The 16863-nt window shown below is 38.2% G+C and overlaps 1 protein-coding gene across 12 annotated transcripts in view; it reads left to right on the top strand.

Annotated features, from left to right (window-relative positions):
- The first annotated feature begins 410 nt into the window (after positions 1 to 410).
- The window catches only part of ehbp1 (EH domain binding protein 1), a 169450-nt gene continuing 152997 nt past the window's right edge, over positions 411 to 16863 (top strand). For 7 of the 12 annotated variants that reach the window (XM_044136430.1, XM_044136437.1, XM_044136436.1 and 4 more), the window contains exons 1-4: positions 514 to 875; positions 1419 to 1887; positions 13682 to 13739; positions 13845 to 13940. In XM_044136430.1, the coding sequence (XP_043992365.1) occupies positions 1784 to 1887; positions 13682 to 13739; positions 13845 to 13940 (258 nt within the window). In that variant the 5' untranslated portion in view covers positions 514 to 875; positions 1419 to 1783. Of the gene's footprint in view, positions 876 to 1418; positions 1888 to 13681; positions 13740 to 13844; positions 13941 to 16863 lie in introns of all 12 variants that reach the window. The other 5 variants (XM_044136432.1, XM_044136435.1, XM_044136431.1 and 2 more) reach the window with 5 other exon arrangements.

Consider the following 16863-nt stretch of genomic DNA (forward strand, 5'->3'; position numbering starts at 1 on the left):
TTATTAGAAATGCTTTAACAGTTGTGCCAAGGACTGCACAATAAACTTTAGGTTTTAACACAATGCTAGGTTTGAACGAATATGTCCCCTTTAATAAATAAAATTACATTTTGATAACAGTTGGAGTAATGAGGGCTGCAATCCATAAGGGCGGCCCCAAACTCCCCTGCCCCGTCTTTCGTGGCGCCACTGCCATCCAGGTAGGCGAAATGATGGGAATAGCTGCGTCAAATCAATTCTGAAAAATCATACCGGAAGTAGGATGATCTTACTTCAAAATAAAACTTTTTTCCTGGTAGTTATAACATTCCAAGAAAAAAAAATCCTATATATTCCGTCACTTATTGATAAATATATTTAATTATTTTAAATATTTTTCTGCATGTCTAATGTTTCGTTATTAGATAAGTGATAACTTGGAACATGTTCGGAAGCAATTTTATTTTGACGACAGTTTAATCAGAAACTGTGCAATTCTCCTCTCTTTACCAGCTGCCAGAGAAGCAGGTCAGTCAAACTATCGGTAACTATTGGCACTAGTTAACGGTGGGAATCCCTCTAAGAAGTCGGAACACTTTTGCCCTGCGTAATAGTGGGATATACGCGGACAAATGCCTTTTCTTTCTCCGTCCTGAGACTCGGAGCTGACCGGCGGAGTAAAAGGTCTTCACCGTTAAGCAACGGTTTCCGCTCGTGCCGTGTTGTGAAATAGCTAGCCGTTGCTGCTAGCGCGGCTAGCTTAAACTATGGCTTGTGTTGCTGGTAAGATAATTAGCAAAGGCTGCTGTGCTCCGGTTGCTAGTCTGTAGCAGACAACTCGCCATCTCCTTCACTAAGCTTAGCTGTACTTGAAAAGCGTCGGATATCAATGTAAGGTGAGTGTTTACTGAGTGGCTCTGAAGCCTAAATGGTCCTGCTTAGCGGAATGCAGCGGCTCAGACTATTCCCTGGATTCAGAAACATTCCATTAAATATCATACATGTCTCCAGAATGTTTCCACGAATCCCAGTTTTGGATAGAGTCCGTCAGTGTAGCGTTCGTGGACAAGTCATGTAACTCGACTCGTTTTAGAGTGATGTCACTGCGTCTCTGTTTACTGCCTTGGTACACATATTCATATATTAACACTCCACGTTTATTCGGTGCGCCAGCGAATACTTAGTCCCCCCAACAGAGCTCCCCGGCATGCAGTGCTGGAGCCCTCTCATCACATTCTTACTCTTGAACCGCTTTACGCTGCTGGTTGTCGATAAGCTTGTGTATTGTGACGTGCAATGTCGTTCTCACTCCAAGCGTTTTTGTAACTGGGAAGGAAATAGTTTCTTTAATTCACTTTGCGGGATTTGTAGAAGTCATCCAGATTACACCCAATTTGCCTTGGCTCTAAAGCCCGTCCTTTTTTTTTTTTCTTTTGCAGAAAGATCATCTGATGGAAACATGATATTCATACCCAATGGATTACTCATCATGCCGTTTGAATTTATGGAGTTCTTTCCCTCTCGGGATCATTCCCATCTTTAAATCAGACCTGGAATACCTCAGAGACACCATGTGCTTACATTTGGATTCATTCAGCAGTTTGTAAATATCACTCACCGCCCCAGACCTCAATCTTTTTCTTTTTTCACGTGTTTCCAGTGGAACATTAAGTATGTGCCTATCCAGGTTGGACATGCTTGGAGACATTTAAACATTAGTGTGACTTTTATTTATTTTTTAATTTTTGTTAAGGAAGTCCAGGGGCTGTAAAACCTCATAGAAACTATCAGTTCCTGTAGAATCATGGCCTCAGTGTGGAAGAGACTGCAGCGTGTGGGGAAGCATGCCTCCAAGTTCCAGTTTGTGGCTTCATATCAGGAGCTGATGGTAGAATGCACAAAGAAATGGTGAGTAATGACAGCGCTGTCACTGAAGCACAATGAAAACTTTTTAAAGGAAACCTGAGTTCACTTCTGGTGGCCATAAAACGCACACACGCGCACACACATAGGAAAAATTTTCTTAGAGTGCAGACATATCTTTTGTTGGGAGGGGCCTGACCTTGTGAAATTTCTTTTTTTTCTCCCTGTTGAATTGTGTTGTGATTTCTGTCTGGGCACACACCAGTATGAAGATTTCAAAAGGAAACATTGAATATACAGGTCCTTCTCAAAATATTAGCATATTGTGATAAAGTTCATTATTTTCCATAATGTATTGATAAAAATTGAACATTCATATATTTTAGATTCATTGCACACTAACTGAAATATTTCAGGTCTTTTATTGTTTTAATAATGATGATTTTGGCATACAGCTCATGAAATCCCAAAATTCCTATCTCACAAAATTAGCATATTTCCTCTGACCATTAAAAGAAAAGTGTTTTTAATACAAAAAAAGTCAACCTTCAAATAATTATGTACTGTTATGCACTCAATACTTAGTCGGGAATCCTTTTGCAGAAATGACTGCTTCAATGCGGCGTGGCATGGAGGCAAACAGCCTGTGGTACTGCTGAGGTGTTATGGAGGCCCAGGATGCTTCGATAGCGGCCTTTAGCTCATCCAGAGTGTTGGGTCTTGTGTCTGTCAACTTTCTCTTCACAATATCCCACAGATTCTCTATGGGGTTCAGGTCAGGAGAGTTGGCAGGCCAATTGAGCACAGTGATACCATGGTCAGTAAACCATTTACCAGTGGTTTTGGCACTGTGAGCAGGTGCCAGGTCGTGCTGAAAAATTAAATCTTCATCTTCAAAATTTGCTTTCATCTGAAAAAAGTAATTTGGACCACTGAGCAACGGTCCAGTGCTGCTTCTCTGTAGCCCAGGTCAGGCACCTCTGCCGCTGTTTCTGGTTGAAAAGTGTCTTGACCTGGGGAATGTGGCACCTGTAGCCCATTTCCTGCACACGCCTGTGCACGGTGGCTCTGGATGCTTCTACTCCAGACTCAGTCCACTGCTTCCGCAGGTCCCCCAGGGTCTGGAATCGGCCCTTCTCCACAATCTTCCTCAGGGTCCGGTCATCTCTTCTCGTTGTGCAGCGTTTTCTGCCACACTTTTTCCTTCCCACAGACTTCCCACTCAGGTGCCTTGATACAGCACTCTGGGAACAGCCTATTGGTTCAGAAATATCTTTCTTGTCATATCCTCTTGCTTGAGGGTGTCAATGACAGCAGTCAGGTCGGCAGTCTTACCCATGATTGGGGTTTTGAGTGATGAACCAGGCTGGGAGTTTTAAAGGACTCAGGAATCTTTTGCAGGTGTTTAGAGTTAATTTGTTGATTCAGATGATTAGGTTCATAGCTTGTTTAGAGACTATGAACCTAATTATAGTCTCTAGTGATAGTCATGATATGCTGATTTTGTGAGATGGGAATTTTGGGTTTTCATGAGTTGTATGCCAAAATCATCTGTATTAAGACAATAAAAGACCTGAAATATTTCAGTTAGTGTGCAATGAATCTAAAATATTTAAATGTTACATTTTTATCATTGCATTATGGAAATTCATGAACTTTATCACAATATGCTAATATTTTGAGAAGGACCTGTAAGTACTATCGTTTCATGATAATCCATTAATATGAAATAAAAAAAATATAGAATGCAATCTTTATTTAAAACAGTTTTTCTGGCTCATGTGAAAATGCTATACATGATAATTTAGCAGAAAAAAAGAATAAATAGATTCTAAATTTGTCAATTTCTGAGTGCATGTACTAATCTTTATAGCAGTGGTATAGCAAACTAATATGAGAGCTTTGTTATTCAAAGTTCCCACCATATTCTTTTTGTTTGAACACTGATTTGGAAGTTGGAGTGGAGTACGTTTTCTTATCAAAAGGCACTTTTCAAAGGTTTCTATGGCTCTACTGGCTTTGATTCAACATTAAATGGACAGGAAGAATGGGAAGACATGTAGCCAGTTGTCCAAGGCCAGGAATGGGACCAGGGACAACTATGGTGAGGACCGTAGAGTCTGTATGTGATGTCTCTATCACCGAGACATGTGGGATCAGAGGACACTTGGATATTGTGGAGGTAGCTGGACTTGGCGACAACTCTTCCACATCCTGAATGGAAGGCGCTTCGACACCAGATTCTTTCTAGGAAACGATTCGGCCTGGGGGATAAACCGGAAATTAACAGACACTAAAATTTATGACAGTGACCCAAAAAAAAAATCTCTTATTTAAATTTGGCTGTGTAAAGGTTGGCTATGCTCATGTGCCTTTAAGATCCTGTGTGTTTTTTTTCCATTTATTGTTCTCAAAGTGAACTGCTCCAGATATCATAATATTGATTTTAGGCCATATCGCCCAGCCCTACAAAAACTGCATGTGTTGAAAACTCTATTGGAGTATTCTATTGATTAGTCTGACAATCAATAGGATAAAAAAAAATTGGCACATTTTATAAGTTAACCACTTCAGTGTTTGTTTTTTTGTTTACACACTATCAGAAATATATTAAAGGATGCAAATAAACTAATAATTCAGTCCTTTTTTTAAAATTGAATACATTTTATTGCCTATAATGAAATAATGTAGCATTTCTTTAGTGTATGGTTGATCATTTGCAGCAAAGGATGCATCTTCAGCTTAAAAACTACTGTCCACTAACCTGTTTATTTTTTTCAGTTTGTAATTGGATAGCAAAAGCTGGTTAATAGGAGTTAATTTTGCAGAATGTTAACCAATTGAAGCTTATACTGCCACTTTAGGAGTTCTGGGTAGAGCGCATTTACAGACAAGGACGTTTTTCTTTCTTTTTATCTTAAAAGCAAAATGTTTTGGCTTAATTACTGTCCTGACAGTGTTGCGTCTTTTCAACAAATGGCCATTTTTAGAGTTTGTATACTATAGTTAGTGATTAATCGATGTCTAAATTGGTTAACCATCATTTCAACAATTGATTAATCACGATTAAGTTAATTATTTCAGCCCTGCTGTTTAGATGTCTACAACTCAGCTGTTTGGTCAGAGTTATGTAGTTTATACACATGAGGAATGAAAGTCAGACCAGAGAGGCAGACAGGCAGAGATAACAGAGGAGAGAATGGGAGCTGGGAGCTGCGCGTTGCGGTTCCGCCTGCAGCCCCGTGTCCTGCAGTGAGGGAGAAGCCGAGGCTTGTAAAAGAAAGATGTAGCCTGCAGACACAGATTCTCAAGTGAGTTGCTGTAGGCGTGACTAACTTGGCTGCGCACAGCTTCGACCTGGGACAGATGTTAACGTGTTGGAGAATGGAATGAGAAAAATGTACATCTCTTACCAGAGCAAAGGGTGGGTGGCCCCCAGTACGTAATCAGCACTTCATGTTGTAGCTGTGCGATCTAAGTAGTGTTTTTTTTTGTTTTTTTTTGTTGTGATTATGTGCATTCTGAATGTTTTCATCTAATAATTTTCTAACTGTAACAATAAAGTATAATGATTTTATTCAGCTGTTCTTGAGTACTTTTTAAAACATAAACTCCATTTAATGACGTTTAAAAAAAAGCGCGTCCTTATTTTTGGAATTGATAGTTTTATTATTTTTCCCACTCCCTGTTCAATGAAAATTACAATAAATACCAATACATTTGAACATACTGTGTACAGTTTAGAGATACAAATCACACTTCTTTATGTGACTGCTGTTCTAAAGAAGTGCATTATGAATGGAAATGTTTTCCAAGACCAGTATTTGTGTTTGTGGGACTGCAACTGCTATGACACGTATGCTGCGTTTCCATTACAAATGCGTGCACCGTCCTCAGCTTTAGCAGCTCTTAAATCCGGAAAAATAGCACAGCCTTTTAATTTCAGGACTCAAAAACTGGGAAAAAAAAAATATTCCGGTTTGTAAAAGTCCAATCGCTTCCAGGCTTCATACTAGGGGTGTGTTATATGGACTTAGAGTTTATCCTAATATTAGTTTTTTTTTTTTATTTGCCACCAATAAATGAAACTTATTATGACGATGATTAATCTTATCATAAAAAAGTTTTCACAATAAATTCTTAACAATATTAGACTCTAGTTCATACACTGAAAAACTAATTAGATTGAAGTGTTAAGAATTGTAGAGAACACCTGACATAAATAAAAAAGAAATGTTTATAACTGGGAACTCTGCAGGTGACAGCCACTTGACACCCGAAGCCATATGAGTTTAGCTTGTGCTCGGATGAATAGATCTGTTCAGCGGGACTAATTCACTTAGTCCTTGAGTTTTTATAGATACTTAAAGTTAATACCTGCTTGAGCAATGTTGACCATGTTCATTGTGGTGATGCAGCAGAGTCAGAGAGTGGGTTCGTTATCTGCAGGGATAATTGCGTGGAAAGAGTCGGGTCACAGCAGAAGCCTGCATTGTTGCCAAGTATTCATTTCCTTTCATACCCATCATTTGTCAATGACTGTTTATGAGGGATTAATCAGGTTGGCTGATAAGTTGTTTCACTGCAAGTTTCAGGTAATTTATCTGGAAACTATGATTCTTCATGCTGCTTATTAAATAAAACTTTTTGTGGGAATTCCTGCCATATTTAGTTTTGATGAAAACACTTTTGTTTATCTGTTCTCTGTACCCTGCTTTAGTCTGATCCGCATAATGTTCAACCACCACCTGCAATAAGTTGGATTCTAAAATGTTAGTAACAGAAATAAAGAAGCAGAGTGACAATTTGTGTTTTTTAACAAGCCACTGTTGCTGGTTGAATAAAATTTTGTACCAAAAAACTCAAAACTAGCCTGACCATTGTCTTCCTGTGCAATTCCATTTGATTCTCATCACCCTTCACTGCTCCACCTGGGCTTTCTCAATTGATTTGGATTTCTCCGGTAGAATTTATAATCTGCGAACAGACAGAAATTTTTTAGAATTGAAGTCTGCATATAGTTTTAACAATGGCAACGGAGAAAGTGAATGAAGCCATTCAGTCTATGTTGGCCACACTTCTAGCCAAACGAGTACCTTGCCTCTTTTGGCTAGGTACTTTTCTCTTCTGAGTGGAGAACTATTGTTTACACCGCAGGCAATTTCCGGTAAACTTTTTTTTTTTTTTTTTTTTTGTTTTGTTTTAGCTTACCGGAAATTGCGGTAGCATTTCTTGCTAACGGACAAACGTTAGCAGTTGGGCAATATTTAAAACTTTAACAGCGCCCACGCCTCCAACGAGAAATAGTTTTTTAACAGCCAAGGGACCAGACCCTCTGTACGAAGCAAAGCGTAGAACAAGGGGCTGATTTTTACCTGGCTCACTCAAAACCTTTGGGAGACACCTTTTTTTTCTGGGTGTGTAAGTTTAAAACAAGCTGTATTTGTACCAGTATACTGTGTTCTGTTGGTAAAAAGCCCATTTGTTAATTGACATATCCTTTGATTATCCATTCTTAATTCTGTAAGAAAGGCATACTTGAAATATAACTTATGTTCATCCCTTGGCACTTTTTGTAAAAGTTTAGTGGTTTTTGGCACCTCCACAAACCACTGACAAACTACGGCATTACCAGAGTAATGCTGTATTTCAATACAGTCTCTCTTCTACTGACTGAGGTCTTTGCTGCAGTATGACAGCAGCTCAGGTGCATTGCTGCCCCCAACAAGTTTTAGGAACTGAATGCAACAAATCTGTTCAAATTGCAAATTGGCCTTTTTGCCTTGTGGGTTTATGAAATTTACTTGCATTTAAATGCTAATTTCTACCCCTCAATAAATAAATTTTTTAGTGATAACTTAGGCATTTTCTTTAGGAGTCTTACAGTTGATGGTTTTCTGTGATTGATTTCAGTCTCTTTCTGGTTGCAAGCAATTATGTGAATAAATCAAATGCACTTTGAGGATTATTCTATTTTCTCTTGGCAGTGATCGCATAGAGAGGGCCTGTCATTGAATAATCAAAGCATTTTTAAAAATATGAATGTTTTGTTATTTTTTTCAAGATTTTCAGCAGTTTATTTTTTGTCAACCACCTTATGGACATCATATTGTATAATTTTAAAATATAAAGGGTGGATTTTGAGGTTTGCTTTGTGCAATGTTCAACTTCAGTTTGATGACATCTAATTAAAATCCCTAATTAATGTAGTAAATATTCTCTTAACTCTCTCTGGTAAAGAACTGTGAAGAGAAAGAGGTTCTCATAAACTCCATTATAATTTCAGAGCCAGTAAAAATGGAGACATTCTTAACGTGCAGTGTTATATTTCAACATTTGAGGTTTCTTTGGATGCTCTTAGCTAAACGCTGAATCTCTGCCTGCTCTTTTTTTATTTTTTCCCCACTGTTGCAAAATCCGAATGTGTGCGCATAGTAAATTCCTTCGTTTCCTCATACCACTGGATGGCTTATTGTTTCGTTGGAGGTTACCAGCGAACGTCAGGCTTTGACATGTTAAGTTCTGTTGAGCATGTGTTCGCCTTGGCAGGCGTTCATAGGATTGTCTGCCAGATAATTTTCTCCCTGCCAAACGCTCGACGTGGCTCTTTATTTTACTCAAAACCGACGGCCTCGACGGATTCTTCAGCACAGGTTTTTTGGCACCAGCAGATGGTAACTTTGCCAGGTGATAGCACAGAGTTGAGGTTTTTGGTTGTGAAGGAATTTTGGATGGAACTTTTGACACTGCATTTGAGTCTTTTTAGACTTTGGAGCTACAACAAATCTGGTGTCCTGTGACAGTTGTGACCTCTGCAGTATTAGTCGTTCACAGTGCTGTTAGCTAGCTGGTTCCAGGATCAATTGTTTTCCAGTATGCAATGCGTTATATATTTTTAGGGATGAATGATGTATCGGCAGTAACATCAGTATTGGTCGATGTTAGAAATTTGACATATTCACATCGGCCGATATTAGTAATATTTTCTAACGTCTGTATTAGCCCGATAAACAAAACTTGGCTGATATTTATTTCCATTTTGTTGGGGTTTGTTTCTGGTTGTTTTTTTTTCCCCCCAAATGTGTCAAAATGGCAGAGAAATATAAAAAGGTAGAGAAATGTATATAATATTGATTATTGGCCAGCAATATTTATACTGGATATCAATATCGGCTCAAATTTTAATATTGGTGCATTATTTAAAAAAAAAAGAAAAAAGTTTGATGGCAGTGGAAAAAGGGGTCGGTCTGCATAGATTTCTTTTTTACTATTGCATCTCAAAGGAAAAACAACTCAAATAAAAAATAAAGTACTAGTAATTGGCATATATTGTGTCTTTTGAGCCTTTTGTTAGCATAAGTGATTTGGATTTAACTCCAAAGGCCAACTGTACCGTCCAAATTGCTCATTTAATAGTCAAAGTGTGGCAACATATACTTTTTTTAAAGGGTTTAGTATGCTACAAATTAAATCATCATATAATATTTAGCTTTTTTGTGCAGTATTATAAAAACTGATATAGCAGATGTTCTTATTAGATGTTATGTCGGACACACCTTAATTGAAGACAGTTAATTAACATGTAGCACTTTGGTTTAAAGCTGCTTGCCCGGCGTTTCTGATGATTTCCCAGAGGGTTATGCTAAAGACTGCAGATCTTAAAGATCTTAGGTGAATCCTTGAATGAAAAAAACTGGATAAAAATGTCTCTATTCCTGTTATCTGCGTGTACTGTATGTTGGACAAACTGAGAGGCTATAGAGGAGGGAACATTTGCCTTGGGAGAGACAACAAGTCTGCTTTAAGTAGTAAATTTTTTACTGTGAGTAATGCCAGCTTTGACACAAAATCAAATATGTTGCGTTTCCTTCTTTTGCCTACAGGAAAGATAGGGCAGCCACAACTTCCTGACACACCCTGCACTTTCAACCATCCTGACAGATTACTGTCCACTGAACTTCAAGTGTTTAACCACAAACACTTTTTTTTTTTTTTTTTTGCCTGAAATTTTTCTATTTAGCTCACATGTATGTCTGTATTTTGGCTAGCACCTTCAGTCCTATAGTGTTTAGTATGTGTGGAATATTTTTGATAGTTGGGTCCTAAAATACATTAGTTATCTTATGTAAATAAATTATTAAAACATATTTCTTATATTTTAAAATCAATCTTAATTATTTGCGTAAACACCGCAGCTTGTTTTTGACCTTTTTCCAAGTTATTTAACATCTTTCCTCTGACCCTTATGCACATCGAATCAGCCAGAGGATTAAAACCACTTGGATGTGAAGTGCAGAGCAACTCAGGACATTCAATAATATGAAACCTAGATCTGGATGATAATTTGAACACCAACCAGACCATCGCCTCATCGTTTTGGCTCTTCCTACCCCAGTGTCCTTTCCCCCTCAAAAACCCCCCAACAAATCCATAACTTTAATTTCTTCAGTCCAGAGCACTTAAAAGTACAGCAGCCAATGTAAAAATAAATATTTAAAAAAACAGAAACTGACAAAAACAACAGGTTGACTGCCTTGTTCAAACATGCAAAAAAAAAAAAAAAAAAAAAAGTAAAAGGCCACTAATCTTCTTTCAAATGGTTCAGAAAGTACAATTAGGTATTCTACATATAATGAAGAATAATGTCACTCAGAACAATAAGCATAGAATTGGACTGAAAGTCTTAAATTCAGAAATCTAAAATTAAGATTTTATATTTTCTTTAATGACTTCAAGACATTTTTAAATTGGCCTTAAATGCATTAATGGGAAGTCTTAAATTTTGTTGTGGTAGGACTATTTAATCTCATATTCCATGAAGGTTTTTTTTTTTTGCAGGAGTTTTCTATCAGGTAAGAATTGTACTTAGACATCTTCATTCACTGCATTCTGTCAGGTAAGATGCTAATGCTTGCTGGCTAGCTGTATTTTTATCAACAGTTGACTGGACAATGTTCGTCTTTGCCATTTGCTCGCTTTTGTTGCCAACTTATACAACGCTGTTTACATTCTGTGCAAAAAAAGCTTGGCACTGTGAGGGTTAAGGCTGTAGAGAGCCATACACAATATGAGAAGCACAAAGCTGATGCAAAGAACCACAAAAAGACCCAGAATTTTTACAGCTTCGATCCCCTGAAAAGAAAGAAAATGTTTGTAAACTTTTGTTGTGACATAGATGTTACATTTTATTCAGAATGGTCTTACAAAGTGTTTTTGAGTTGGTGAACATTGCAGAAACCCCGGATGCAGACAGAAAGCTGGGATGCCGGAAGCTGTAATACAGAGGTTAATATAGAGGTTTATCCGAGCTGTTCGCCATCATTATCCTCACTCACTGGTTTTATGATTCTGGGTTCACTTACCAAAGGACACACCATTGCAGGACATGCCCACCTGGGAGTGGTGTGTTCAAAGCAACCCAAGGGAGTGAGGTTTTCTCAGAGTTGCTACTGATAGGAGTTTCTCAGGACCTTGCTGTATTGAAGTTGGAGAGGAACTCAGAAATTATGTGAAATCCTTTAGCCTTCAGACATTTTTCTCATAGCACAGCAAATGCTGCACAGAGGGAAACCGAGTGGCTGTTATTTGTTTGTGTCTACGCTTTGAGATAGCATTTGTCGCTGAACAATAGTTTCTCTGTGAAGAGCTTCTCCTCAAGGCTGAAATTGTTTTGTCATTCTCCTTGTGTTGTCATTTTGCTGTTGCTTGCTCTCCTTTCTGTGTTCCGTCTCTGGTACACTGTCTCATTGTTTTCCATAACAGCTGCTTTGGTGTTTGTCTTTGAGAGTTGATGACTTAAGGGTTTATGTAGATGCAGTAACTTCACCTGGCAATAGTTCTTTTTCTTAAAAGTGATACTTGCGGTATTATGGTGGCATCGCTGAAACCAAGGTGGCGCGTTTCAGTGAAGGCCTTATAGAGAACATTGGGAAACAAACCGCTCTGTGAAGATCGAGGAACACATCAGATGGAACAAGGACAAAGTCGTGAGGAACTTTATAACAAGATTAGAATATTAGACAATATTTAATACCTTATACACCGCAGAGCTTTGTTCAGTCTATCATCTGAATATGGACAGACAACTGCAGACTTACAAAAACATGTCCATCCACATTAACTGACAGGCCAGGCATCATGGAGAGCTTTTATCAGAGAAGCTGCCAGGGGGCCCCGTTGTAAATCTGGAGAAGTTACAAAGATTCAAAGCTCATGTGGAAGAATCTGCCCACTCAATTTATTGTCACTCACATTACATATGTGGCATTCATTAATAAGGGGCAAGAAGGCGGCCAAGAGGCCCTGCGACAGACTGACGACCTGTCCAGGGTGAACCCCGCCTCTTGCCCGGAACGTAGCTGGAGATAGGAACCAGCAACTCTCCCGACCCACAAGGGTGAACAGAAAATGGATGGATGGATGGAAGGTGGCCAAGAGATGTCCTACTTTTAAAGTTTTCCACAAGCATGACCAATTTAGTTGCAAATGTGACTTAATTTCTCAGTAGAGCAGTAAATAATAAAATAGTGAGGTTTCACCAGTGCTACCAGTCTTTCAAGGAGAAAAAAGTCTCTAAACCAGTCGGAGATGTTCATTGTTCAGGGATTCATGTACATGTCGATGTGGTTTACTGCAGTCAAGTAGGCTTAGCTAGTCACATTAACAGGGTGGATGCAGTGCAGATGAAGATAATATATAAACTTGAGGCCTGACCCATCCAACAATCATTACCAGTGCTCTGACATGGAGCAATGAAACTTCCCAGGCTGTGTGTGTTGCTTCTGTAGGGGAGTGAAGTGGTAAAACACCCTCACTTTTCCAGCAGATTTTGTGATTCCTCCATATTGCGCCGCTGGTAATTATGGCATTATTTTTGAGTCCCTAACCTGAGCGTACATGGAGTACGCGTATATCCTTGTGAACAAAAAATGATCTGTCATGGATGTGGTTAAATCTCACACACTTGATCAACACCTGGTCCGTGCTTGCTCACCGCTCTGACTTTCCTTTGCTCATGGAAGGCCCGATGTCTGCATTCCCAATGTAACATTGTGTATGTAACTGAACCACTCTTTAACAAACCCTGGTTCTAATTCATTTTGAATTGAGATGATAGAAAAGTACAATAATGCATCTATAAAACACAACATGCCGCAATAAAAGTACCTCCACACTTTTTTTTATCGTTCCCTTGTTTCATTCAGTGTTTTCCATTTTCTTTTACTTTTCTTTTTCTTTTTGTGAGAACAATTTTACTGCATGGTAAAAGTTTATATGGATGCATATTATTTATCCTAGTATCTCTGCAAAATAGATACTCCGGTATAATTTACTCTAATTTGATAAGGTTTATTTTAAACGACCGGCACTGCTTGTGAACATTTCACAATCCTGATCAGCTGAACTCTCGTGTGGACCAGCAGCTGGAAAATGGGATAATAAACACAGCTTTTAAAAGCAAAATTTATTAGCACCACCTGGTTATATAAAATGAAGGATGGTGGTAGAGGACTTTGTTGAAACTACTTTTTATGGTTTTGGGGGGAAAATAATAAGCTGTGAGCCCACCTGAAAGCAGCACATTGTCCTACTTAAGTTTCAAAATAAACTGTGGAAAGATCAGAGACAGTTAGTGTTATTCTAGTCCTAAATAAAAGGTTCAAACGGGTATGAATGCTTTTGCAGAACACCGTATGTTCTTAATTAAAAGTGTGGTTCAGGATCTGCTTCTGTTGTATGTTAGCGTTTACATTAAAGACTCGATACGGTTTTATGCTCTAAAGTCCAAAGATAAAATAAATCTAATTCCTTTTCCACTGATCCTCCTTTTTTTTCACAGGCAACCAGATAAATTGGTGGTGGTTTGGACACGCAGAAGTCGTCGGAAATCCTCTAAGGTTGGTCATTTGTATGTTTTAAATGGCATTTAAATACTATATATATGACCCTATCTCAAATTTCCTCTTGGTATTGTTGTTTTTCTTCTCTCTCTGTCGCTGTAGTCCCATAGCTGGCAGCCTGGCATCAAAAACCCATACAGAGGAGTTGTAGTGTGGCCTGTGCCAGAGAACATTGAGATTACAGTCACTCTGTTTAAGGTAAGCTACAGTTGTGTTAAGACTATAGTTGGAAATATGAGAACATTTTTTTACACATGTACATTTTTTACCAGTGTTTTTGTTTGATATTTGTTCTTGTAATTGTCTGTAGATGACATTCCTGAATCCAAAGTACGTTCCAGGCTTACCTAAACATGCCAGAGCCTCTGGGCTGACAGAACCAGCTCACTGTGCCGTGTCCTGTTTCATTTCTTAGCCCTCACCAGGCTGCCCAACATGAACACTTTCAGTGCTGACAACATTTATCGGTACCCCTGGTAACATTGTCAAATAAGCCTGTGAATAAATACAGATTTTATTGGAGAAGCATAATACAGTATCTCATAAAAGTAAGAACACCCTCACATTTTTGTGACTTTTAGTGCATATTTTCATGCAATTAAACTGAAGTGGGCACTTTGGTATGAGGCTGTCACAATAAGTAATAAATCAATTAATCGCCTGATGAATTTAAACGAGCCCTTTAATATATGTGAAATATCAGCATTTTGAGAAAACCTGCAAGGATTTAACCTCCAGTACAAATTAGTTTTTTTAATTCCATTTTTTTCATTGTGGGATTTTCTTTTTACATTATGAAACTATCCTGCATCAGTACAATTACATATTTGAAGGCTTTTAAAATATCATAGCAAGAGTACATGTTCACAGGAGATGGTGATAGCGTTTTACTTCCTGTCACATGTCTGTTCTTTCTTAATAATAATTTATTGTCTTGAGATAGAAACAAGGCTTTTGTGAACTTCTTTGCAAATTCCAACCCCGATTCATCAAGACATATCTTATGAAAGTTTCTCCATACATTTAAATCCTATCTTATGTGTTCCAGATCTTCCATCCTACTTTCCTTTAGCCTCCACTTTCTTTGTTTTTAAAACAATCACAGAGCTCTATTTGTACTCAAATACCAGTTAAGCTAAGTTTACCTTCTCCATTTGGATAAAGGCCAAATCAAACACCCCTGGCTTCAGAGTGTTTTGTATCTGTTAACAAACAGTAAAACAAAATCCAGACCAAAACACAATGTGTTATGATTTATTTATTTTTTTTAGCTTTTTGTATTAAATTCCCTATAATTTCAATAATTGTAGATAAATTGGAAACAAATCATGTGCCGTCATGTCGCATGCTACATTTTTGTACCTCCCTGGTGCTAAATCTTTCTGGTGTGTGTGAGCAGCTTCATTAGGTTTATTTACCCAGGAGTGCCTGCTGTACAGTTTTAGTGGGTGCAGAGGTGCATGACTTAATTGTGCACTGTTTAAAACCTGCAGAAAAATGCAAATGAAGGCAGAGTGGATGTTTCTCCTTGTGTTAAAAAGCAAGGGCCTCATGCATAAAGCGTGCGTGCGCACGAAAAATGTGTGGCGTCATATTTTACGCACAAATTGGCATGTATAAAAATAAACTTTGCGTCAAAGTTTGCTTAAATATACACACACTTTTTTTGCTGCTGTGAAAATGTGCGGCAGCCACGCAAACTTTTTCTGTGGACAATATCAAACTACAAAGTGTCAAAACTCACCTAAATACACTGAAATCTGACTACATTTGGTATTATCTAGACCAAGAAGCATCAAACCCGATGTTTTTCATGATTTCAATATTTTATTGTTTAAACGTAAACGATGAAAGATGTATTGCATTGGTCCGTGCGCTGAAGGGCATGAAATGCATCTATGGGGTAATTTTATTCTCACTAAAAGAAGAAAATAGGGTTGGATTAACAGATTAAATCAAACCTGCTGATTAAAAATAATCAACAGGTTTGATTATTTTTAAGGTGATCAAGGTGTGTATGTAATCGCACGTATATAAGTAGCTGCTATTTAGAATAAACGTCCACATTCCCACTCAAAGGACTCTCTGACACGTCTGTCTTTAAATCACGGCTGAACTCGCTGCTGTTCAAACAGGCATTTGCACGTTCTCTTTATTTTTTATTTTTTTTATTTGGATTTTTAACATTTTTTTAGGTGACATTATGTGTCATAATACCTAGCATAATATCTGCTGGTTTTAATACCTGCTGGTTTAAATAAAATATCTAAGTATTATTATAAATAATAAGTAATAACAAGTACCGTACATTGCCATGGTTATTGCTTCACGTGGTGTCAGACTTTCGGGTATTTATACTAATTTACATATGTATTTATGGGTGGCGAGAGGGCGGACTAGCAGCTGTGCTCTATTTCCTGCAAAATAGGATTTATAAAGGGAAGGTGCGCTGCCATGTGCGTGTGCACGGCTTTATGCATCCGATTTTTCTTTTTGTGCACTTTTCAAAATGTTTCCGTACTTAGTGTGAAAACTGCTCACTCTTTTATGCATGAGGTCCCTGGTGTTTTAAAGAGAAGCACTGCATTAGAAAATAGAAATGACTCGATTAGTTCTTTAATAAATGAAGACAGTCTTCCACAGATTTATTCCTAGTTCTGACTGGCCTAAGGCTCTGCAGTGGGAACAGCTGAGTCAGCGGTGTTGTATCGCGCTCAAAAGCTGCAAGATCTGCATCAGTGCACATCCTCAGCCGAACTTTTGTAAATCACAAGGAAAGACCAAAAATAAAAACTAACCTCAGCGCGGCAGAATGTGCACAGAAGTGTCAACAAGAGGTGCAGTCAGTGGGAAGTCTTCAGCGTGTTTTTGCAGGACTCAATTTTGCTTGTTTTAAATCTCAGCAGATGAGATGCACAAGAAAAATAAATACGGAAAAATACAAACTGAATTTCCTCATCGACATGGGTAAATGAAGACTAAAGGCGGGGGAAATTGGGTGTTTAGCTACCTGCTGGTTATATTTGGCAGCGCTGCAGACAGAAGAGATGGCTGATGATGCTTGGCTCAATCGATGTGCTTATAAAATAATGGCGTTCAGAGGATCATTCGGAGCAGGAAA

The sequence above is a fragment of the Gambusia affinis genome, linkage group LG13, assembly GCF_019740435.1.
Source record: "Gambusia affinis linkage group LG13, SWU_Gaff_1.0, whole genome shotgun sequence".
NCBI classification, from domain to species: Eukaryota; Metazoa; Chordata; class Actinopteri; order Cyprinodontiformes; family Poeciliidae; genus Gambusia; species Gambusia affinis.